General features: G+C 31.7%; 2 protein-coding genes across 2 annotated transcripts; one reads left to right on the plus strand and one right to left on the minus strand.

The window, feature by feature from the left end:
• Nucleotides 1-4061: 4061 nt before the first annotated feature.
• On the plus strand, nucleotides 4062-6808 carry LOC114396782 (butyrate--CoA ligase AAE11, peroxisomal-like). Its single transcript, XM_028358942.1, has 2 exons — nucleotides 4062-4413; nucleotides 4950-6808. Exons 1-2 carry the CDS (start codon nucleotides 4216-4218, stop codon nucleotides 6597-6599), a joined length of 1848 nt encoding a protein of 615 aa, XP_028214743.1. The 5' UTR covers nucleotides 4062-4215; the 3' UTR covers nucleotides 6600-6808.
• A 5303-nt stretch (nucleotides 6809-12111) lies between these two features.
• Nucleotides 12112-17761, minus strand: LOC114396650 (ras-related protein RHN1). The gene is made up of 7 exons (XM_028358739.1): nucleotides 17517-17761; nucleotides 17317-17394; nucleotides 16642-16809; nucleotides 14632-14680; nucleotides 14050-14123; nucleotides 13278-13371; nucleotides 12112-12386 (listed from the first exon to the last, which is right to left on the minus strand). Exons 1-7 carry the CDS (start codon nucleotides 17553-17555, stop codon nucleotides 12286-12288), a joined length of 603 nt encoding a protein of 200 aa, XP_028214540.1. The 5' UTR covers nucleotides 17556-17761; the 3' UTR covers nucleotides 12112-12285.
• Nucleotides 17762-18128: the final 367 nt, after the last annotated feature.

Raw genomic sequence — 18128 nt, forward strand, 5'->3', positions numbered from 1 at the left:
TTCCAATTAAATTCATAATATTTTAAAAGTTTTATTTAAGGTCCTTATCATTAGTTAACTGACCACGCAGACATATAACATGTGATGTCATGTGCAATATTTGTCTGAATAAAATTACATGTATGATTTTTTCAATAAAAAAAATATTGTATAAGGGCTACAACTCCTTTCTTCCGTCACCCTTCTTCTTCACCATCACCAACAATCATGTCTCAACTCCTCATCTTCTCCTGCTTCTTTTTGAGGTAACCATCCCCACTTTTTTCTAATGCAAAACATCCCCCCCCCCTCTCTCTCCTCCCCCTCCCTCTTCTAGATTCACCCTCCTTTTTCCCTCTTTCGCATAAATAAATGTAAACACCATGAGCATTGTTCACGACGGCATAGTGGCACAAGCTTGAGCACCAAGCCCTCCTCTATTTTGTGAAAGTTTGAGTTTTGGAGTTATTGGTATTTTTTTTCGATGTGGTATTATGGGAAGAACTCATGGAAGAGGTCGCCAATCCAAATAGTGCCTTTGGAACTTGTGAAGAATCCATCACCCAGTCCACTAAGAGGAAGGTCACTACATTGAAAACTATAAAGACTAACGAATAACAAGGCGAGACAAGTAATTCACAGGACAAGAACCTCAAAAAACCAGACAAAATACTACATTGTCCTGGCTGTAATAGCATGGACACCAAGTTCTGCTACTACAATAATTACAATGCCAACCAACCCCGCCACTTTTGCAAGAATTGTCAGAGATGTTGGACTGTTGGGGGACCATGAGGAACGTTTTTGTAGGTGCTGGTTGCAAGAAGTACAAGAGCCCAGATTCTCACTGGTGTAAGGGAGGGCCGGTGAGGGTAGGGGAACTCGTGGAAGAGAGTAGGGTAGTAGCGGAGCAAGCGAAGGACAGAGACGATCAGGCCGAGGAAGAAGGAAGAAGGAGGTGGAGAGAAAGAGCTAAGTTTTTTGAGGGAAGAGAGAAAACATTCAAATGACGTCGTTTTGAATTTATTTATTTTTATTTAAAATTCCTACATGTATTTTCACTCAACAACTAGTACACGTTGCAATACATGTCACATGCTAACGTGTCTATTTAACGGTCTCGTAAACAGTTAATGAATTCCAAATAACAAGAGAGACCTTAGACAAAACTTTTAAAATATTAAAGATCCGATTCAAAAGAAAAAATTATTAGAGACCAAATATAAAAAATAAATATATATTAGAGAACAAAAACATATATAAGCCCCTTTCACAAAGATTTATCGGTCTCCTATCAACTTGGCAAGCAAATCCGGGTGCTTCACTTGCATCATTCAAGTTTTATAGCTGATTTAATGTATGCATATTGTATTGGCTAGGATTTTTGTATCTTATTTTATGTTGTATAGCTTAAGATTCATATCCTTTTTATTGTTTCAGCTGTAATTTTTACTGTCAGACATGCACTCTCGGGTAGTGCACTGCTAGGACATCTTTTGGTGGTAAAATTGTTGTTTTAGCACTTGTGCTTTATATTCTTAAAAAATTAAAATAGTATCGGGTTTTTTTTATCATATGAAATTAAAACTAAAAAAGAAATTAAAAAATGGATTAAATAGGTTGGTCCAAGTAGCAGATTGACATTAAATTATGTTAATTTGTAATTAAATAACCCGTCTTAAGATATTATTGTTTTGCCGTAATAGGCAGAAACAAATGGTTTGGCTTAGCAAAATCAGAATTTTTTAACATTATAGGATCTTAAACAAATATTGAAATTAAAAACAAAATTTGAGTCAAACAATCATTATGTATTGATTAAATTTTATTTCATACTTAAAAATTAAAAATTGTAAAGAGTTTTTTGTTCATATGAAATTAAAGCTAAAAAATGAATTAATAGGCTGGTCCATGTTACACGATCAGATTGGTGTAATGTTATGTTTATAATTAAATTGATCAACCCAGCTTAAGATATATATTATTGTCTTGTTTGTCATAATTAATAGGCTGATACAAATGGTTTGCCTTAATTAATTTGGTCCAAATTAACAACCATAAGTTTGGTGTTTGCATGCATAAGGGCATTTATTCACTAATTTATTGGCATTTATTCATTAATTTATGAAGTGATCTATCATGGAATATCATCCCAACCAGCTGGCATGGACCGTATTCAACACACCCCCCAAAAAATTTGCAGGCCAAGGAGCAGTGCTATAATTTCTGCATGGAAGATGACACACACACACTCACCTGGTTTAATTTTGTAATTTAGAGATTTTTTAACACAACATTAAAAAAAAGTCAAACTTTGTAAAAAAAAAAATACATCTAAACCTCAAACAATTATTATTTTAAAAAATAATGTGAAAAATGACTTACTCTAAAAGTTCATCTAAACCAGCCAATAGTATAATTATTCTCATAACTTTCTTTGCCTAATTCAAATAACTTGCCGTGAGGTGAATTACAGTTATTTAGCAAGGTGATTATAAATTAAATTCACTATTAGATTTTATTGTGTGATATATTTAAACCATAAATTAAATTAGTTTTTATTTTTTAAAATAAAAAAGTAGAATAATTGAATGGTTTAATTACAGTCTGGCGTTTGCAGGACCAATTATCAGAAATAATTGTATCCATTGAATTGAATCTGTAACCAGTCGAATTGGAAATTCTTACCTGATCGAGTATCTAATACTAGCAAATTAGTTAGCAGTGAGTTCATTATTATTATCCAAAGTAAAAGCATATGAAAATGAGTCCACAATTTGAAAGTGAGACAAATTAATTAGCAGTTCGTTAGTAATCTCCAAAACAAAAGCATATGAAAGTGACTCCACAATTTGAAAGTAGGAATATTATTGATTTAATGGCCTGTTGCAATTTATATAATTAGTTGCAATAAAAAGTAGATGCCTTAAACAACAACCCACTACCACCTCTATTATTTATTTATTATTATCATTTTAGGCTAATGAGTCACGCAGGTATTCAGTGACAGTGACCATGTGACAGAGTGGAAAAAATATATATAAAGGGCGGGCGGGGAGCAATACAGTACTCTTGGTGTCTCTTAACAAAATTAAGTGTAAATAGTCGATAATTTTTTATACACTGGGTAAGGAATAATTCATGTTTTACAAATATGTGAGTTTAATTTTAGCCGTTGATTTAAAAAATTTATTGGTAAATAATCTATAAAAATATTTTTAATCAGAATTTTTAAGTGAGTTTCTTAAGTTATTTTCTGTGATTCTCCGTTGTTACATCATTTGTAAGAAATTTATGCATAATTTTACTTTAATGGTAAGAAACTTTAAAAAACTCATGCTTTTATATTTTTTGAATTATTAAATAATCAGATAAATATTTTTATACCTGTAAGAAATAGTTTCTTGCAGAAAATACAAATTTTATTTTTTAGAAACACTCATTATCACATAAATTTGTTCTAATAAAAAAATTTACAAGAAATAGTTTCTTCACTTAAAAAACCTCTCATTAAAGATGTTCTAAGTACTTTTATAGATGTTGGTTGAAACTTTTCATAATAAAGAAAAGTGACATACTAATAAGTGTTCTTAAGATATTAGAGTAATTAAAAAGAGAAAATATTTATTATGAAGATCATAAAAAAACCTAAAAAAAATTATTATGAAAATTATAGGAAAACATAAAAAGAATTGTATTGTGCATCCCAATAATAATATATATATTTTTTAATTTTTTAATCAATATCTTGAAAACATTGGTTAACATTTGTATAAAAAGAAAAAATTAAGTGAGTGTTTTATTAATTTTTACAAATTATAAAGCAACAAGCACTAGGGCATGGAATTAATTGAAAAACAAGGGTCAACAAGCAACAAACAATGACTAATTCAGGAGTATCAAAGCAACTTCCTCACATACTATAAATTAAACTTCCACACCCAAGCTTCACTGCATCTTCTTATACTTACTATGTGGGCCCCACACCCTTCTCAAATAAGTGGCCTTCAACAAACGTTCCTATCCCATCTCAACCAATTAATTAAGCATATGTATCTTTCCCTTTATAAATGAACTTATGAACCGCATCAACCTTCACTCTCATTCTCAAACTCAACAACCCTGGTCTCAATTTTCTCCCCCTCTCTCTCTTTCTCTCTTGTGGTAACATACACACACACACACACATATCTAGCTATTTTGGTCCCATTTTCACTATAACTCTACTAAATTAACATGGACAACCTTCAAAAATGCCAAGCAAACTACACAGCACTCACACCTTTAACGTTTTTGATGAGGGCTGCTGCATGCTATGCAAACAGAACCTCAGTGATCCATGAAGGAACCCGTTTCACTTGGGCACAGACTTATGAGCGTTGTCGCCGCCTCGCCTTCTCCCTCCGTGCCCTTAACATTGCTAGGAATGATGTTGTAAGTGTAACATGCAATTTCTTCTACAACTACATAATGGTCTTAATTATACAACAAATTTCAGAATCTGTGTAATATATAACAAAATATAAAGTATAACAACTTCATGTTATTTAAACATTATATAATTAACCCCGTGTCACAGTCTTCGGTCATCTCTTTCTCACTCTCACTTTCTATCTTTTTTCATGTAATTCACATATATGATGTTTTCCCAAGATCAAATGAGGCTACAAAAGCTATCTTGTTTTTACTGTACCAGATACATATTCAGAAGTCAGAACACAAACATCAAAGTAAAAAAGTTGAGTAAATTCCAATAACTAATGACGCATGCATATTTTATATTAAAATTTATTAAAAATATAAAAAAAAATCCATTAGACAAGAAATGATGAGATCTAAAATTTTTTATAATTTTTAATAAATTTCAGTTAATAATACTAAAGGATTAATTAATTAATTGTCTGGTATATATATATATATATATATATACACACTAATAATTGGTATAACTTTTTTGGTTTATGCAACAGGTATCAGTGCTGGCCCCTAACATCCCAGCAATGTATGAGATGCATTTCGCAGTGCCTATGGCAGGTGCTGTGCTGAACACCATCAACACCCGTCTTGATGCCAAGAACATTGCCACCATTCTGCGCCACTCCGAAGCCAAAGTCTTCTTTGTGGACTACGAGTACGTGTCCAAGGCCAAAGAAGCCCTCAGATTGCTCATGGACAACAACAACAACAACAACCTCAAAAAGGGTGTTCCAAAACCAACAAATCAACCACACTCAACGACATTTTCTCTTCCACTAGTCATTGTCATAGATGACATAAACACCCCCACTAGAATCCGTCTTGGTGAGCTAGAATACGAGCAAATGGTTCATCATGGTAACCCAAATTACTTCCCTGAAGGAATCCAAGACGAGTGGACCCCAATTGCGCTGAATTACACATCAGGAACAACCTCGGAGCCAAAGGGTGTTGTTTATAGCCACAGAGGAGCATATCTTAGCACCCTAAGCCTAATCTTGGGGTGGGAAATGGGTAGTGAACCTGTTTATCTCTGGACACTACCTATGTTCCATTGCAATGGGTGGACCTTCACGTGGGGCGTGGCTGCACGTGGTGGAACAAACGTGTGCCTTCGCACCACAGCTGCACGTGACATATACAGGAACATAGTAGTCCACAATGTGACACACATGTGCTGTGCCCCCATTGTGTTCAACATAATCTTGGAGGCAAAACAAAGTGAAAGGATTGACATAAAGGTAATAAATGGGAAGAGAAAATCACCGGTTGAGATTCTCACTGGGGGAGCACCACCACCAGCATCATTGCTAGAGCAAATTGAGTCACTTGGGTTTCATGTCACACATGCATATGGGCTAACTGAGGCAACAGGCCCAGCACTTGTGTGTGAGTGGAAGAAGGAGTGGAACATGTTGCCAAAGAAGGAGCAGGCCCAACTTAAGGCCCGTCAAGGGGTGAGTGTGTTGACTATGGCTGATGTTGATGTGAAGAACCTTGAGACAATGGAGAGTGTGGCTAGGGATGGGAGGACAATGGGGGAGATTGTGCTGAAGGGAAGTGGGATCATGATGGGGTATTTCAAAGATCATAAGGCATCTTCAAAGGCTTTTGGGAAGAATGGCGATTGGTTCAAAACTGGGGATGTTGGTGTGATACACCCTGATGGGTATTTGGAGATTAAGGATAGGTCTAAAGATGTGATCATTTCAGGAGGGGAGAATATTAGTAGTGTGGAAGTTGAGTCACTTTTGTATAAGCACCCTAGGGTGTTGGAGGCTGCTGTGGTGGCAATGCCACACCCTAGGTGGGGTGAAACTCCTTGTGCTTTTGTGTCCTTGAGGAAGAACAACAACAACTCATCATCATCAAAAATTGATGATGTCACTGAGGCTGAGATAATTGCCTATTGCAGGAAGAATTTGCCACACTTTATGGTGCCTAAGGTGGTGAAGTTCATGGAGGAGCTGCCAAAGACTTCAACTGGGAAGATTCAGAAGTTTGAGTTGAGGGTCATGGCTAAGGTTTTCGTGCAGACCAAGAATAATACTACTACTGTCAACAAGAAGTCTTGCCAAGTGAGTCAAAATAGTATTGTTGGGGGGTACAATAATGAGCAAGTTTTGGCTGCGTCTCGTCTTTGAATTAATTAAGTGTTCAGATCTATTTATCAATGATCTTTGAGTCTTTGTTTATTTGGATAAATGTGTGTACATATACTAGTTCTAAGTATCAACTACGAGTATTCCGAGGCATTAATTTAGTTTCAAGTTTGAACTACTTAAGCTTGTTTTGGGGCAGAGTGCCAGACGTATATAAATACTGCATTAATGGTCTAGTAGCTTTTTTTTCATCTTCCTGTTTCCAATTTTGTTTATTTATGATTATAAATTATAATTCTCTTTAGACTCGTAGTGAAAATAATTAATTTTATATTAATTAATAAAATTAATTAATATTTTTTAATTATAAATAGAAAAACAAATCTATTTTTAAAATATTTTTTATTAAAATTTTAAATAAAATTAAAATTAAAATAATAACATTAAATAAAATAAAATAATTTAAATTTACTTATATTTAAATTTAACGAATATTATTTTCTTTATTAGAGTATCGAGGCATTACTTTGGATGGTCACGTGTTCCATTTTAACTTGTGTTGTGTCGGCACCTTTCCCTTAATAATCGTGTATTGCTTCAAATCAAAAGAGGTTTGCTTCCTCCAGCTGCTGCTCTAAAATTCTTCTAAAATTCAATTTGGATGTTTATACGTTTGAGGAAACAAAACTCTTTTAAGAGGAGTTTCCTTTAATTTCTGTCCGAATTTGAGAGTGTTATACTTGTTAAATATACAACATGTTATGAAAAAATACCTCTACAAAGCCAAAGATGGCTATGGAAAACCAGGAGAATTGAGAATAGAAAAATGAACAAAGGTCGAAGAGAGAGAGAGAGAGTTTATGGGAAGTAGCTGTAGAATTTTCAAACAATGTTGTGCATCTGAATTACTGGGAAGATTTGTCATCAATAGATTATGAGCACACTAACACATTTTAATTTAAAATCTTAAAACATTAAATTTTTAAATCTTTTCACCTATATTTTATTCAGTTTTTTTATTCTTAACAACACAACACCAACAAAAAAAAACGTTATTATGTATGTTAATTTACCTTAATTAGAAGTGGATAAAACCTACAAAATATTTTATTATGAATTAAGAATTAATATATTATTTGTTTTATTTTTGGCACATTTTATCATAATATTTTTTCAATTTTCATCTCATTTTATAGATTTGTTGAATGTGTAATAAAATGCTGACATGTTTCTAAAAAATATCTCAGTTTTGTAATAAATTTTGTAAAATGATATGGTTTTATCACTAGCATGATGATAAGATGTGTGAAAATTAAAAATATAATAATAAAAAACATGAAAAAACTTAAGAGGTAAAATGAGAAAAAAAATTAAGAACCAAATGTGTGGAAAAAAATGGGTATTAAATTTGCAAAATGTTTTTTTAAACATCTAATTATTATTGATAAGAAAAAAAAAGGAATACAATAAAAGAGAATATATAAGGTAACAAGAGTATCTATGCCAGTGAAACAACAACAAACCTGTCACCGACAAAAGAAATGAAAACTATATCCTCTTTCCTACATGCAAGTATAACCCAACTCCACACCCCAACTAAAGTAAACACGACAGATAAGAATAAATACAAAGCCACACAAAGACAAACATGCACTGACAAAATGCCAAAAGATCCCCAACGAAGCTTAATATATGAATAACCAACAGCAGTATTTGCTTTTCTCATCAGTCATAGTTGAATAATAAAATGTATAATTAAGTCTACTTAATTTTTATTCATTTTTAATGCATTATTGTTTTTATATATGACAAAAGAATACCCCAGTAGGAATAGGCAGAGTTTAGAGGGTATATCATAACTTGAATTAAAAATAATTAATTAAGATAAAATAATTTGTCATCTTGTACGAATGAAAATTTTGCTAGGAGAAATAAAACTTACTTCAACAATCTCTATTCTTTGAGGATTAATTCCATCACTTTTGATTATGGGATTACCTTGCTTATAGTAAGAAAGAAAGAAAGAAAGAAAGAAAAAATACTATTTACTGATAATATGAATCATTCATTCCATTACTAATTGCATTTATTTCTGTTCCTTCTAGAACTCCAGGATCCAGAAGGTCCTACTCTGGTCCTTTTATTATGTCCACAATTCCATGCCAAATTATAACTCGAATCAATCCATGGCTATTGCACGCAGATTTGGTAAGAATGTCATCTTGACTCTTAGATATAGCAAACAACATATAGTGGGATCTGGGTTTCAATTATGTAATGTAGCAGTACTTGTGCACAACTCTTGAAGATGATTCAAGTTTACAATTTTGTTGTGCACACCTTCAATGGAGGACCCGGCTGCACGAAGCTCCTCTTCTTGTCAATGTCATTTCCCTAAGAATGGGAAGAAATACTTAAATCTTAATTTCTAAACTCTAAACCTATTTTTGAATGAATTTGGAGTGAAAAGAAAAAATAGAGAGAAAAAGTGATAAATATGCTAAGGTAATGAAAAGAATAAAGAAAAAATAATAAGAGAAATAAGACAAAAATGAGATTAAAAAAGTGTAAATATACACCAATTATTGATCCTATTGTTGGAGCTTTGAGTGTCCTTTTTTTTAGAGAGAAAATTAACAGTGTCCTTTACTCAACACTAATGCTACCGTACATTAATGATTTTATAATATAGTTTTTTTAGGGTTTATTACATTATTTTATTTTATAAAATAATTTTATTCTTAAAAATATTTAATTATTATAACTATTTTAACATATTTTAAATTAAAAGATTTGACTTTTTTAAAGATATTTTTTCTTTTAGATAAATACGGACATGGCTCTTGATTAATCTCTTTACCTTTACCCTACCATGTCAGATGAATATTGATCGTATTAAGCATTATGATTGTGAAGTTGACAATAGATATTATGAGTGCGTATTAATTGGTATCATGAATTATGACACGAGTTATATTACTTTTATAGTAATATTTTCATGAAATGTTTTTTTTTATATAATTTTTTTTTCGGTACGTACTGTAAAGAAAAATTATTATAACGATTTAATTCAACATATTAATGCCAAGAAACACCAAGTCAGATGGATATTGATCGTATTAAGCATTATGTTTATGACGTTGATAATAGAGATGTGTAAGTATTATTTTGTACCATGAATTATATTACTTTTATGGTATTTTTATAAAATTTATTTTTCTGTCGGTATTTCTTCTTCATCGTACTATTATATTTTTTTTCATTTTATCTCATGATTTAATTTTAATATTTTGTTAGTGTTAATATTTTTATATTATCAACCAATTAGGAAAAATAAATTCTCATGAATGGTTTCTTTATTATTGTAAAAAGTTTTATTTGATTAGAAACTATTTTTGTGATGATTTATAAGATAGTTATTATAAAATTTAATAAATTTATTATATAATAATTTGTGATTGAATAATAATATAAAATATATTTGCATTGCATTTCAACTAAATCAATTAGAAAAGGCCACATAAATATCTTTTTTAAATTATTTATTTCAAAATTTTATAACTTTTAATTGCCTAAAAATCCATATTTTGATAATAATATAAACTGTTAATATATTTAATTAAATTATTTCTTATTATATGCTTATAACTCATAATTTATTATACACATTTTCTTTTGTCACGTTTATCGGTTTTGTAATCCATTCGAGTTTTTTTTTTATATTTTTGCTAATTATCAATGAGATGGTGAATATAGATCTTTATAGATGACCAAGATTTGTTTTACTCCATGATTAAGATACTTATATAGATGGAATATTGAACATAACGCTGTTCCCTTTTCATTTAGAAATTGCAAGTTTAACTCCTAATTCGCGAGGTGATGCGTACATATTTGATTCAACAACCCATGTAAATTTTACGTAAAGATCTTCCGTAACTATTAATGCATTTAAAAATTAACGGGAATTCAATAACCCATATAAATTTTACGTAAAAATGCGCATTCTAAGATATAAAAGATTTTCCGTAACTATTAAGCATTCAACTGAAAAAATGCGCATTCTAAGATACAAAAGTTAAAGCTACACCCTTGTTGCTTTCATGTTCGACGCCTACTCAAACACACATAGGTTTGTTATGATTGAAACGTTTAATCTGATCTAATAGAATTAATCTATAACTATATGTCCAATGATACTATATGGTGGTATGAATGTTAGAATTTAAATGACCAACAGGAGAGAAAGAGTAAGACTAACATAAATGAAAATGTTAAGATGAATTTATGATGATACAAAAAAAGATATAATAAGAAAAAAGATTGATGTAACTCTCATTAAGAAAAAAGATGATAAAAAATTGATTAAGGTAATTTGAGCATATACAAATAATGTCCCAAAAAACATTAGTTAGAATGATAGATTGCATAATTTTTAAATTGAGAAAAAAGAAAAATGAAAGAACAAAAAAACGTTGAAAGAAATTATTAAGGAACATCTAAAACTTAATAAATGTGATTCATATAATCAATCTTATCTAGTGGAATAAGACTTTATTGTTATTAAACAATGTTACACATAACATGATATTATATTTCTATTAATACCATTTATCTAAACATATTTATTACAAATATATCTTAATTGTAATTATACACCTTTTTAATCAAGAGTGTTCATAGGTACAAATTACTCGTGTTACTGAATTCAAATTAACTCAAACCAATCAAAATAATTTGGTTTGAATTAAATCCGAACTGAACTAATCAAATTCATTAAATTTTAAGTTAGATCACGGATTTTAATGTCTGAACTTGCTGATCTAATCCATTAACCCGTTAATTTGTATTAAATTATTATTATTAATAATATATGTAATATATAATATATAAATAATTGGTTCAGATCTGTTACAGCAAAGATGGTTATAGAACATTTATTTTACTTTTTAATTTATTTCAAACTATTTTAATTTTAGTTGTATTATCTATTAGACTATTTGAGAACATTAAAATTTTTAAATTATGATATATAAGTTTCAATTTATGGGTTTTTAGACTTTGTAGGTGTCGTACTTGTTTATTAAATTTTACGTAAAGAAAACCGTTGCCTTAGAAAAAAAGATTTTCCGTAACTACTAATGCATTTAAGTGAGTGTACTTATTTAACTTTATGCATTGTTAATGAAAAAAAAAAACATTAAAAGAAATTTTCTCTCTTAAAAGAGTTAACTCAGAATGATTGATATCCAATATAAATTCTGGATATTAAAGGCTAAATTACCTAACAAGCATCCTAACCCAAAGTTAAATGGGTCATTACGTAATTATCAAAGGAATAACTTTGAATTTAATATGATTGGGATTTGTTATTAATGTACACAATTATTAAATTTAGGTTATGAACTAAGGTCTCCATAGGAAACAAGAGGTGTGACTGACAACTAAGATTGCGGAAGAATGCAAAGAATCACTAATCTTGTTTAGAAGCATACGAATGAAGCTGAACATTAATGCTTTTTCACCTCGTATACCCAAACAATGAAACAAATCATGGGACACAAACTACACGTCCAAAGGATATATATTTTGCACCAGATCAAGTTGTGTTTTGTAAATTGCAGTTGGAGCTCCACATAACAGTGATATCAAAGTGTGTAGTACATACAAACCACAGAAAACATGATTAATTAAAAAGGGTTGGGGAGTGCAAATACAGTTCAAATACTTATGAACAACATGATGCAGCCCTAGTTCCTTCGGCGGGTCTATCAACAAGTACCATCCCAGCTGGGTTCTGAGCTGGCTGAGCCCTTGGTAACCTCTTGGCTGTTCACAAAAGCAAATGTGAGTCATACAAAAGTAAATACGGTTCAGCAGTTTATATATAGCACAAGAAACACTGTCTAAAAGTAATGCAGGGTACTACTACAATCACATAAGCAGTGCAATTAGAACTATTTGCTTGCTTTAACAGAAATTCAGAAAATAAAAAGAGCAGAACCTTTTTTGGATAATTTGGATAAACTTCTCCATGAACACTTATTTAAGAGAAGAAAATAAGAATGAAAAATAAAATAAGTTTTCTCATGAGCTAAAATTAGCTTTTGCATAAGCTAATTTGTAAAAACTCTCCTATTAGCTTCTCCCAAATCTGGTTTTAACTTGTGCATAAGCTAATTTTAGTTTATGAAAGAAGCTTATTTCATTTTATTTCCTTTTTTTCTTATTTTCTTTTCCTATAAGTACTTATAGAGAACTTTATCCAAGCAAGATCTAACTTGGTAAAGAAATATGTAATGTGCCACAAATTGAAGTGGACAGTGGATACCACCTGGAACGGAAGAAAAATAGTCCAAGAATGTTGCCATAGTGCAATAATGACAAAGTGAAGAGAAAGGATACAGGACAAAAAATGTAGTAAAGTTATAGATCCAACACATGTTTCAATGAGCTTGATATGTTATCAGTGGGTCAGATAACCAGTCACCAGTTACAGATTTTATGAATTTTAAACTTCAATGAGCAGTGAATATAATTGCAACTTGGCCAGTGAAGTGGGGGTAGAGAGAGTTTCTCGATTCCCTTTAAAGTTTAAAGGCTTCCTTCCTCTTTGGACTGATGTCCCTCTTAACTTTATTCTAAAGAATCAATTAGAAGATGAAGAAAATAAAATACTCATTAAGCAGCCTAAGACATAAAATAGGAAGGGGCTCAAACCTATTTCATAGAATATATCATTAACGTTGGATGCAGTTTTGGCAGAGGTCTCCATGAAAAACAAACCATTTTCTTCAGCATATACACGTGCTTCCTGCAATATCAATGAATTAAAATTTAAAACTAATAAACTGGTAGGAGCAAGACATGTCATTATGGAACATTGGCTGTATGAAAAATGAAACTACACAAACATATGCAAGCTACTAATCAAAACAGAAGAAACCAAACATGTTGCAAAGGTAAATTAAACATTATAGTATTTTTTGTATCAAAATTGAAATTTTATGATGGTGGAAAATTAGCAAGATGGTACAACTACCCTGCAAAATAAAACTAAAACCACTATAGATAAACCATTAACAAGCACAATCGGTTAATGCAATTTGAACTTTTTGCAAAGAGCCGTTAGCATTAAAAATACTTTTGGCAAATTACAGCAAGTTTAAAACATAGAATTTTGTCCCCCACCTTGCTTTAGAAAGATTCACTTTCCTCTAGAGTCTAGAACACTTTGAAGATTCAAAAACACTAGAACTGTTAATCATTTAGCAAAATCTGACAATGGATCTGCATAGTGATAAATTTCTTTGCTAAATCCATGGGTAAACATACATTTTCTAATGTTTAGGACCAGAATCCTTGACACCTTCCATCATTCTTTTTTCTATAATTTGTGCATTCAATAACATGATATTGTTAGAGATTATAATTATAATTCTGGATAACTAACATGGAATAAAAAGGAATATTGGAAAACAATAATACTTACTTCAGCTGTCACTTTCCTCTTATCTTCCAAATCAGCTTTGTTACCAGCAAGAGCCATGACCATATTAGGATTCCCTGTAACAAAAAACGAAAAAGAAGTTGAGAGCATAAATCAAGAATCTAGTTATGTTATGCAACTACAACTACCACAAAGTATTACTTGAGGGAAACCAAAAGTAGCCAATGTTTAAATTAATAATTCAGAGAAACACTCAAACCAAGCATTATTTTTCAACAAAAGCTTGCCTATATTATCCATTTGTTGATCTAGAATGTGTACATCATTGATAGACAAGTCCTGGTAATATTTATGGAAAAATATAAATAAACATTTATTTAAATAATTTCAATGTGTATTAAATGATTAATATAAGTCATTCTAACAGTTGAGATCTTAAAAATTACACACAAAAAAATGGCATTAGGAATATTAAAGATGGTGGCAAAATTAATTTACAAGTAGTTCACATCCAGAAGTTTGCAAACAGTAAATAAATAGTCTGATATCCTTTTGCAATCTATAATTTTATTTGACTTCAGAAAAAAGAACCATAAGAAAACTTCAAAACCAACAAGCTAATACCTTGCTTTTGAAGCTCTTGGACCCACTTCTTAGCTCGGGTAAAGGAGTCCTGTGAAGGAAAGATAGAATTAATCATATTATAGCTTATTAAATAAACAATTATATTAAAAGCATAGATTCCGCCCCAACAAAAGACAAGCATGTACCAATCAAATGAAAGAACCCTGCAATGAGATTTGATCTACTTCTCTTTTACAAAAAGTATGATGTTTTAATTAGAGAAATTCATAATACAATGTTGATCCATTATACTCATTTTACAATATTTTAAACCAAGAATGGTTCAATTGCAATGTTCACCATACAAAACTACAACCTACAAATATATACTATGCCAAATTACACAAGGGATTCGATGACTTTTGTTACATGCAAAAATCATTCATGGTCCTTCATCTTACAACTTAAGCATCCAGGAGAGTTTTTATACACATGAAATAAGAGCTTCCTTGACTAAGTGATCAAGACTTTGATCTTAGCTACCCTCATTCCTCTAATATTAAAAAGATAAATTCAGTACATGATGAATGCATTGTTTACACTAAAAGCCCAAAAGACACTCGTGTGAGGGGTATATTAGATATAAATACATTCATGAGCTTTTGACTTGAGAGTTTAAGTTTTTGGAAAATTTGGTCATTTCACAAATTCTTTTAAATAAACTTATTCCTCACATTCATTAGTTTCAAGAAGTGATAGCATGAATTAGAATAAGTGGACCCTGTGCGTTCATGTATTGCTGTGGAATGTCTTGTTCAAAGTTTTCTGTTAAAAAGGACCAATCAGTTATCCCCTGATGAGGAGAGCATATATCTTTAAAGTGGTACACTACTCACAATTCTAATAAATATGTTTGATTTTGGTCATGAATTGGAACTTTCAGGCCGCTAACTAGTCATCTTCACAGACTGATTGACGTTTCCCTTTATTCCATTTTAAGGTATAATTCACGCATTCGTACATTCCACTTGGTCAGAATGTTTCCAATGCATTAACTATTTTTCAAGCAAAACAAAGATATGATGTAATTAGGCAAATCATTAAAGATAGTTTAATGTCAGTCCAGAAATACATTCACTAGACCTACGAAATGCAGAAAACGAAGCACTTGCTTATGCGTGTAAATCAACAGAACAAATCTAAACCTCAATAACAAAAGGTGTACAATTCTCATCATGATTTTGAGACCAAGCAGCCAGTACAAACAGGCTGCAATTTTTTCCATATCCCGTGATAACTATCATCATTTTACACATTTAGATAAATTACACAAACAAGAAAGAAATAGAAGAATCAAGTTAACATGTCAAAACAGCTTGGCAATTGCATAATTATCAATCTCGAATAGTGGCATGTAGCTGCCAATGCTATAGCGAGATAGTGGGCGGGATGACTTCTATTTTAAATATTATAGTATTATAATACCAATTAAATAGTTAATACTACACACATAAATACTATATAAAAAAAAGACCCAAAAAAACATGATAAATAATAACTCAATTTACATACATGATCACCATCAATCTAGGAGCACTAAGAACATAGTAATGAAGTCAGAAAATGAAAAATGATGGTGAAATTAATAGAAAAGGAAAATAAAAAATTAGATAAAAACTAGTGGAATGTGAACTAGGGAGTATAGAGAAAGAAGAATAGAACACACACAAAAAAAATAAAGTCCTGTAAAGTGTGAAGGAGCAGAGGTCAAAACAAAGTTCACTTTTTTGTGGAATATTTTACCCCCAAAAAACAACTCAAACAACAATGTTTCAGGGTAAAAAATGATTTTTAAAGCTGATATAATTGTAGCACCGCTACAGCATGTGAAAAGCCGTTATTACAGCTGCAATGGCTGCTGTTGAAAATGCTCCACTATTCGAATCTTATAGCGGTTCAGGGAAGCTCCACTTCACTATAGCGAACTATTGACTACTATGGTCATTTGTACACTGAATATAGTCCATTTAAATAGGTATTCAGCAATATCCAAACGCAAAGATATCATACCGAGCTAGTGATGTCATAGACAATGATAGCAGCAGCAGCACCTCTGTAATACATGGGAGCCAAGCTATGGTACCTCTCTTGTCCTGCTGTGTCCCATATCTCAAACTTTACCGTCGCGTCATTTACTGCCAGCGTCTGTGAAAAGAACGCTGCCCCTATTGTTGATTCCTGTCACCACAAAAGACAACATAAAGTCATAAATTCAGCAACACAATCTCCACGTTTCCATAAGTTCAAGACTCATCAGGCACATAACAACAGCTCTCACAAGTCAAAACCCAAAACCATCAACACACAACTACAAACAGAAGAAAAATACCATCTCCTCCACCACACACCGCTATTTAGGCATCATTCAAAGCTCCATAGTTATAACAACCAACACTCCCTAATCACTACCATCATAACCTCCATGATCAAATCAGGTTGTGACCAACCGGAATTCCTCACATTCTCTATAATAGTCTTTAACAAAAATTCATTTGAAACAACAAAACCCCATTACTGATCGGCCAATTTCACAGCCGAATCAGCATAAATTAGCTGAACTCAACCCACACCCATGGTGAAAAACGTGAAATTCGGTCATATTTTCATCATACACAACTACCCAATAAAATTCGAAGAAATCCCCAATCAAAACAACGAAATCAAATAAAAGGTTAGAAAAAAAACCTGAAATTCGAGAAATTGACCCTTGACAAAGCGCAAAACGAGGCTGGATTTCCCAGCACCCATGTCCCCGAGAAGAACCTGATGCAAAGAACAGAGTGAGAACATCATCGGAATCGAAGAAAATTGAGAGAGAGAGAGAGAGAGAGAGAGAGAGAGAGAGAGAGAAACAAAGGAAATCGAAAAAGAGATGATGGACCCACCAATTTGGCATTGAGATTGTTGTGTCCGATCGTAGCCATGGGAAGAAAATTGGATCGATCGGAAACGAAGAGAGAAAGGAGTAGAACCCAATAGGCGAAAGATTAGAACTTTGCACTCTGCGGATTGATGGATATATAGAAAAATTGAAGATTGGAATGATCAAATCAAAGATACAGAGCAAGAGACTCTCTTTCTCTCTCTCTCTGAATTCTATTGCTTATCGCTTACGGTGGGTTTCCTTGCTACCGTCTGCGTCCAAACGCGTTCGTTTTATTTGTTTTTGGTGTCGTTTTTGTCTTTTCCTTTGCTTCCTTTTCTAATTTTATTTTTATTCATTGTGATTATTATTGTGGTTATTGGTGGCGGGCAAGTCCATCAAAAAAAATAAAAATGAAACACGTTTCCTCTAAATGGAGCACTCTAAATTTGATCCCTCTTTCCTCTAAATGCTACTCTTCTTGTCTCAAAGATTATTAATGGATTCCTTAGTTGCACCAGTGTCTCATTTTATGGAGTTGATATCATTCATATTGAAATTCTATTTTTACTTTAGTTATTGATGTATTTTTTTCTAGTGCAAGAAGATTATATCATTTAGTTAACAAGAATGA

The sequence above is a fragment of the Glycine soja genome, chromosome 18 (genome assembly GCF_004193775.1).
Source record: "Glycine soja cultivar W05 chromosome 18, ASM419377v2, whole genome shotgun sequence".
Lineage (NCBI taxonomy): Eukaryota > Viridiplantae > Streptophyta > Magnoliopsida > Fabales > Fabaceae > Glycine > Glycine soja.

Coding starts and splice junctions, on each gene's coding strand:
- LOC114396782 (XM_028358942.1), top strand. CDS start 4,216: ATGGACAACCTTCAAAAATGCCAAGCAAACTACACAGCACTCACACCT. Junction 4,414..4,949: donor ACATTGCTAGGAATGATGTT/GTAAGTGTAACA, acceptor TTTATGCAACAG/GTATCAGTGCTGGCCCCTAA.
- LOC114396650 (XM_028358739.1), bottom strand. CDS start 17,555: ATGGCTACGATCGGACACAACAATCTCAATGCCAAATTG. Junction 14,681..16,641: donor TCTATGACATCACTAGCTCG/GTATGATATCTT, acceptor TTTCCTTCACAG/GACTCCTTTACCCGAGCTAA. Junction 12,387..13,277: donor TGATATATTCTATGAAATAG/GTTTGAGCCCCT, acceptor TTTTGTGAACAG/CCAAGAGGTTACCAAGGGCT.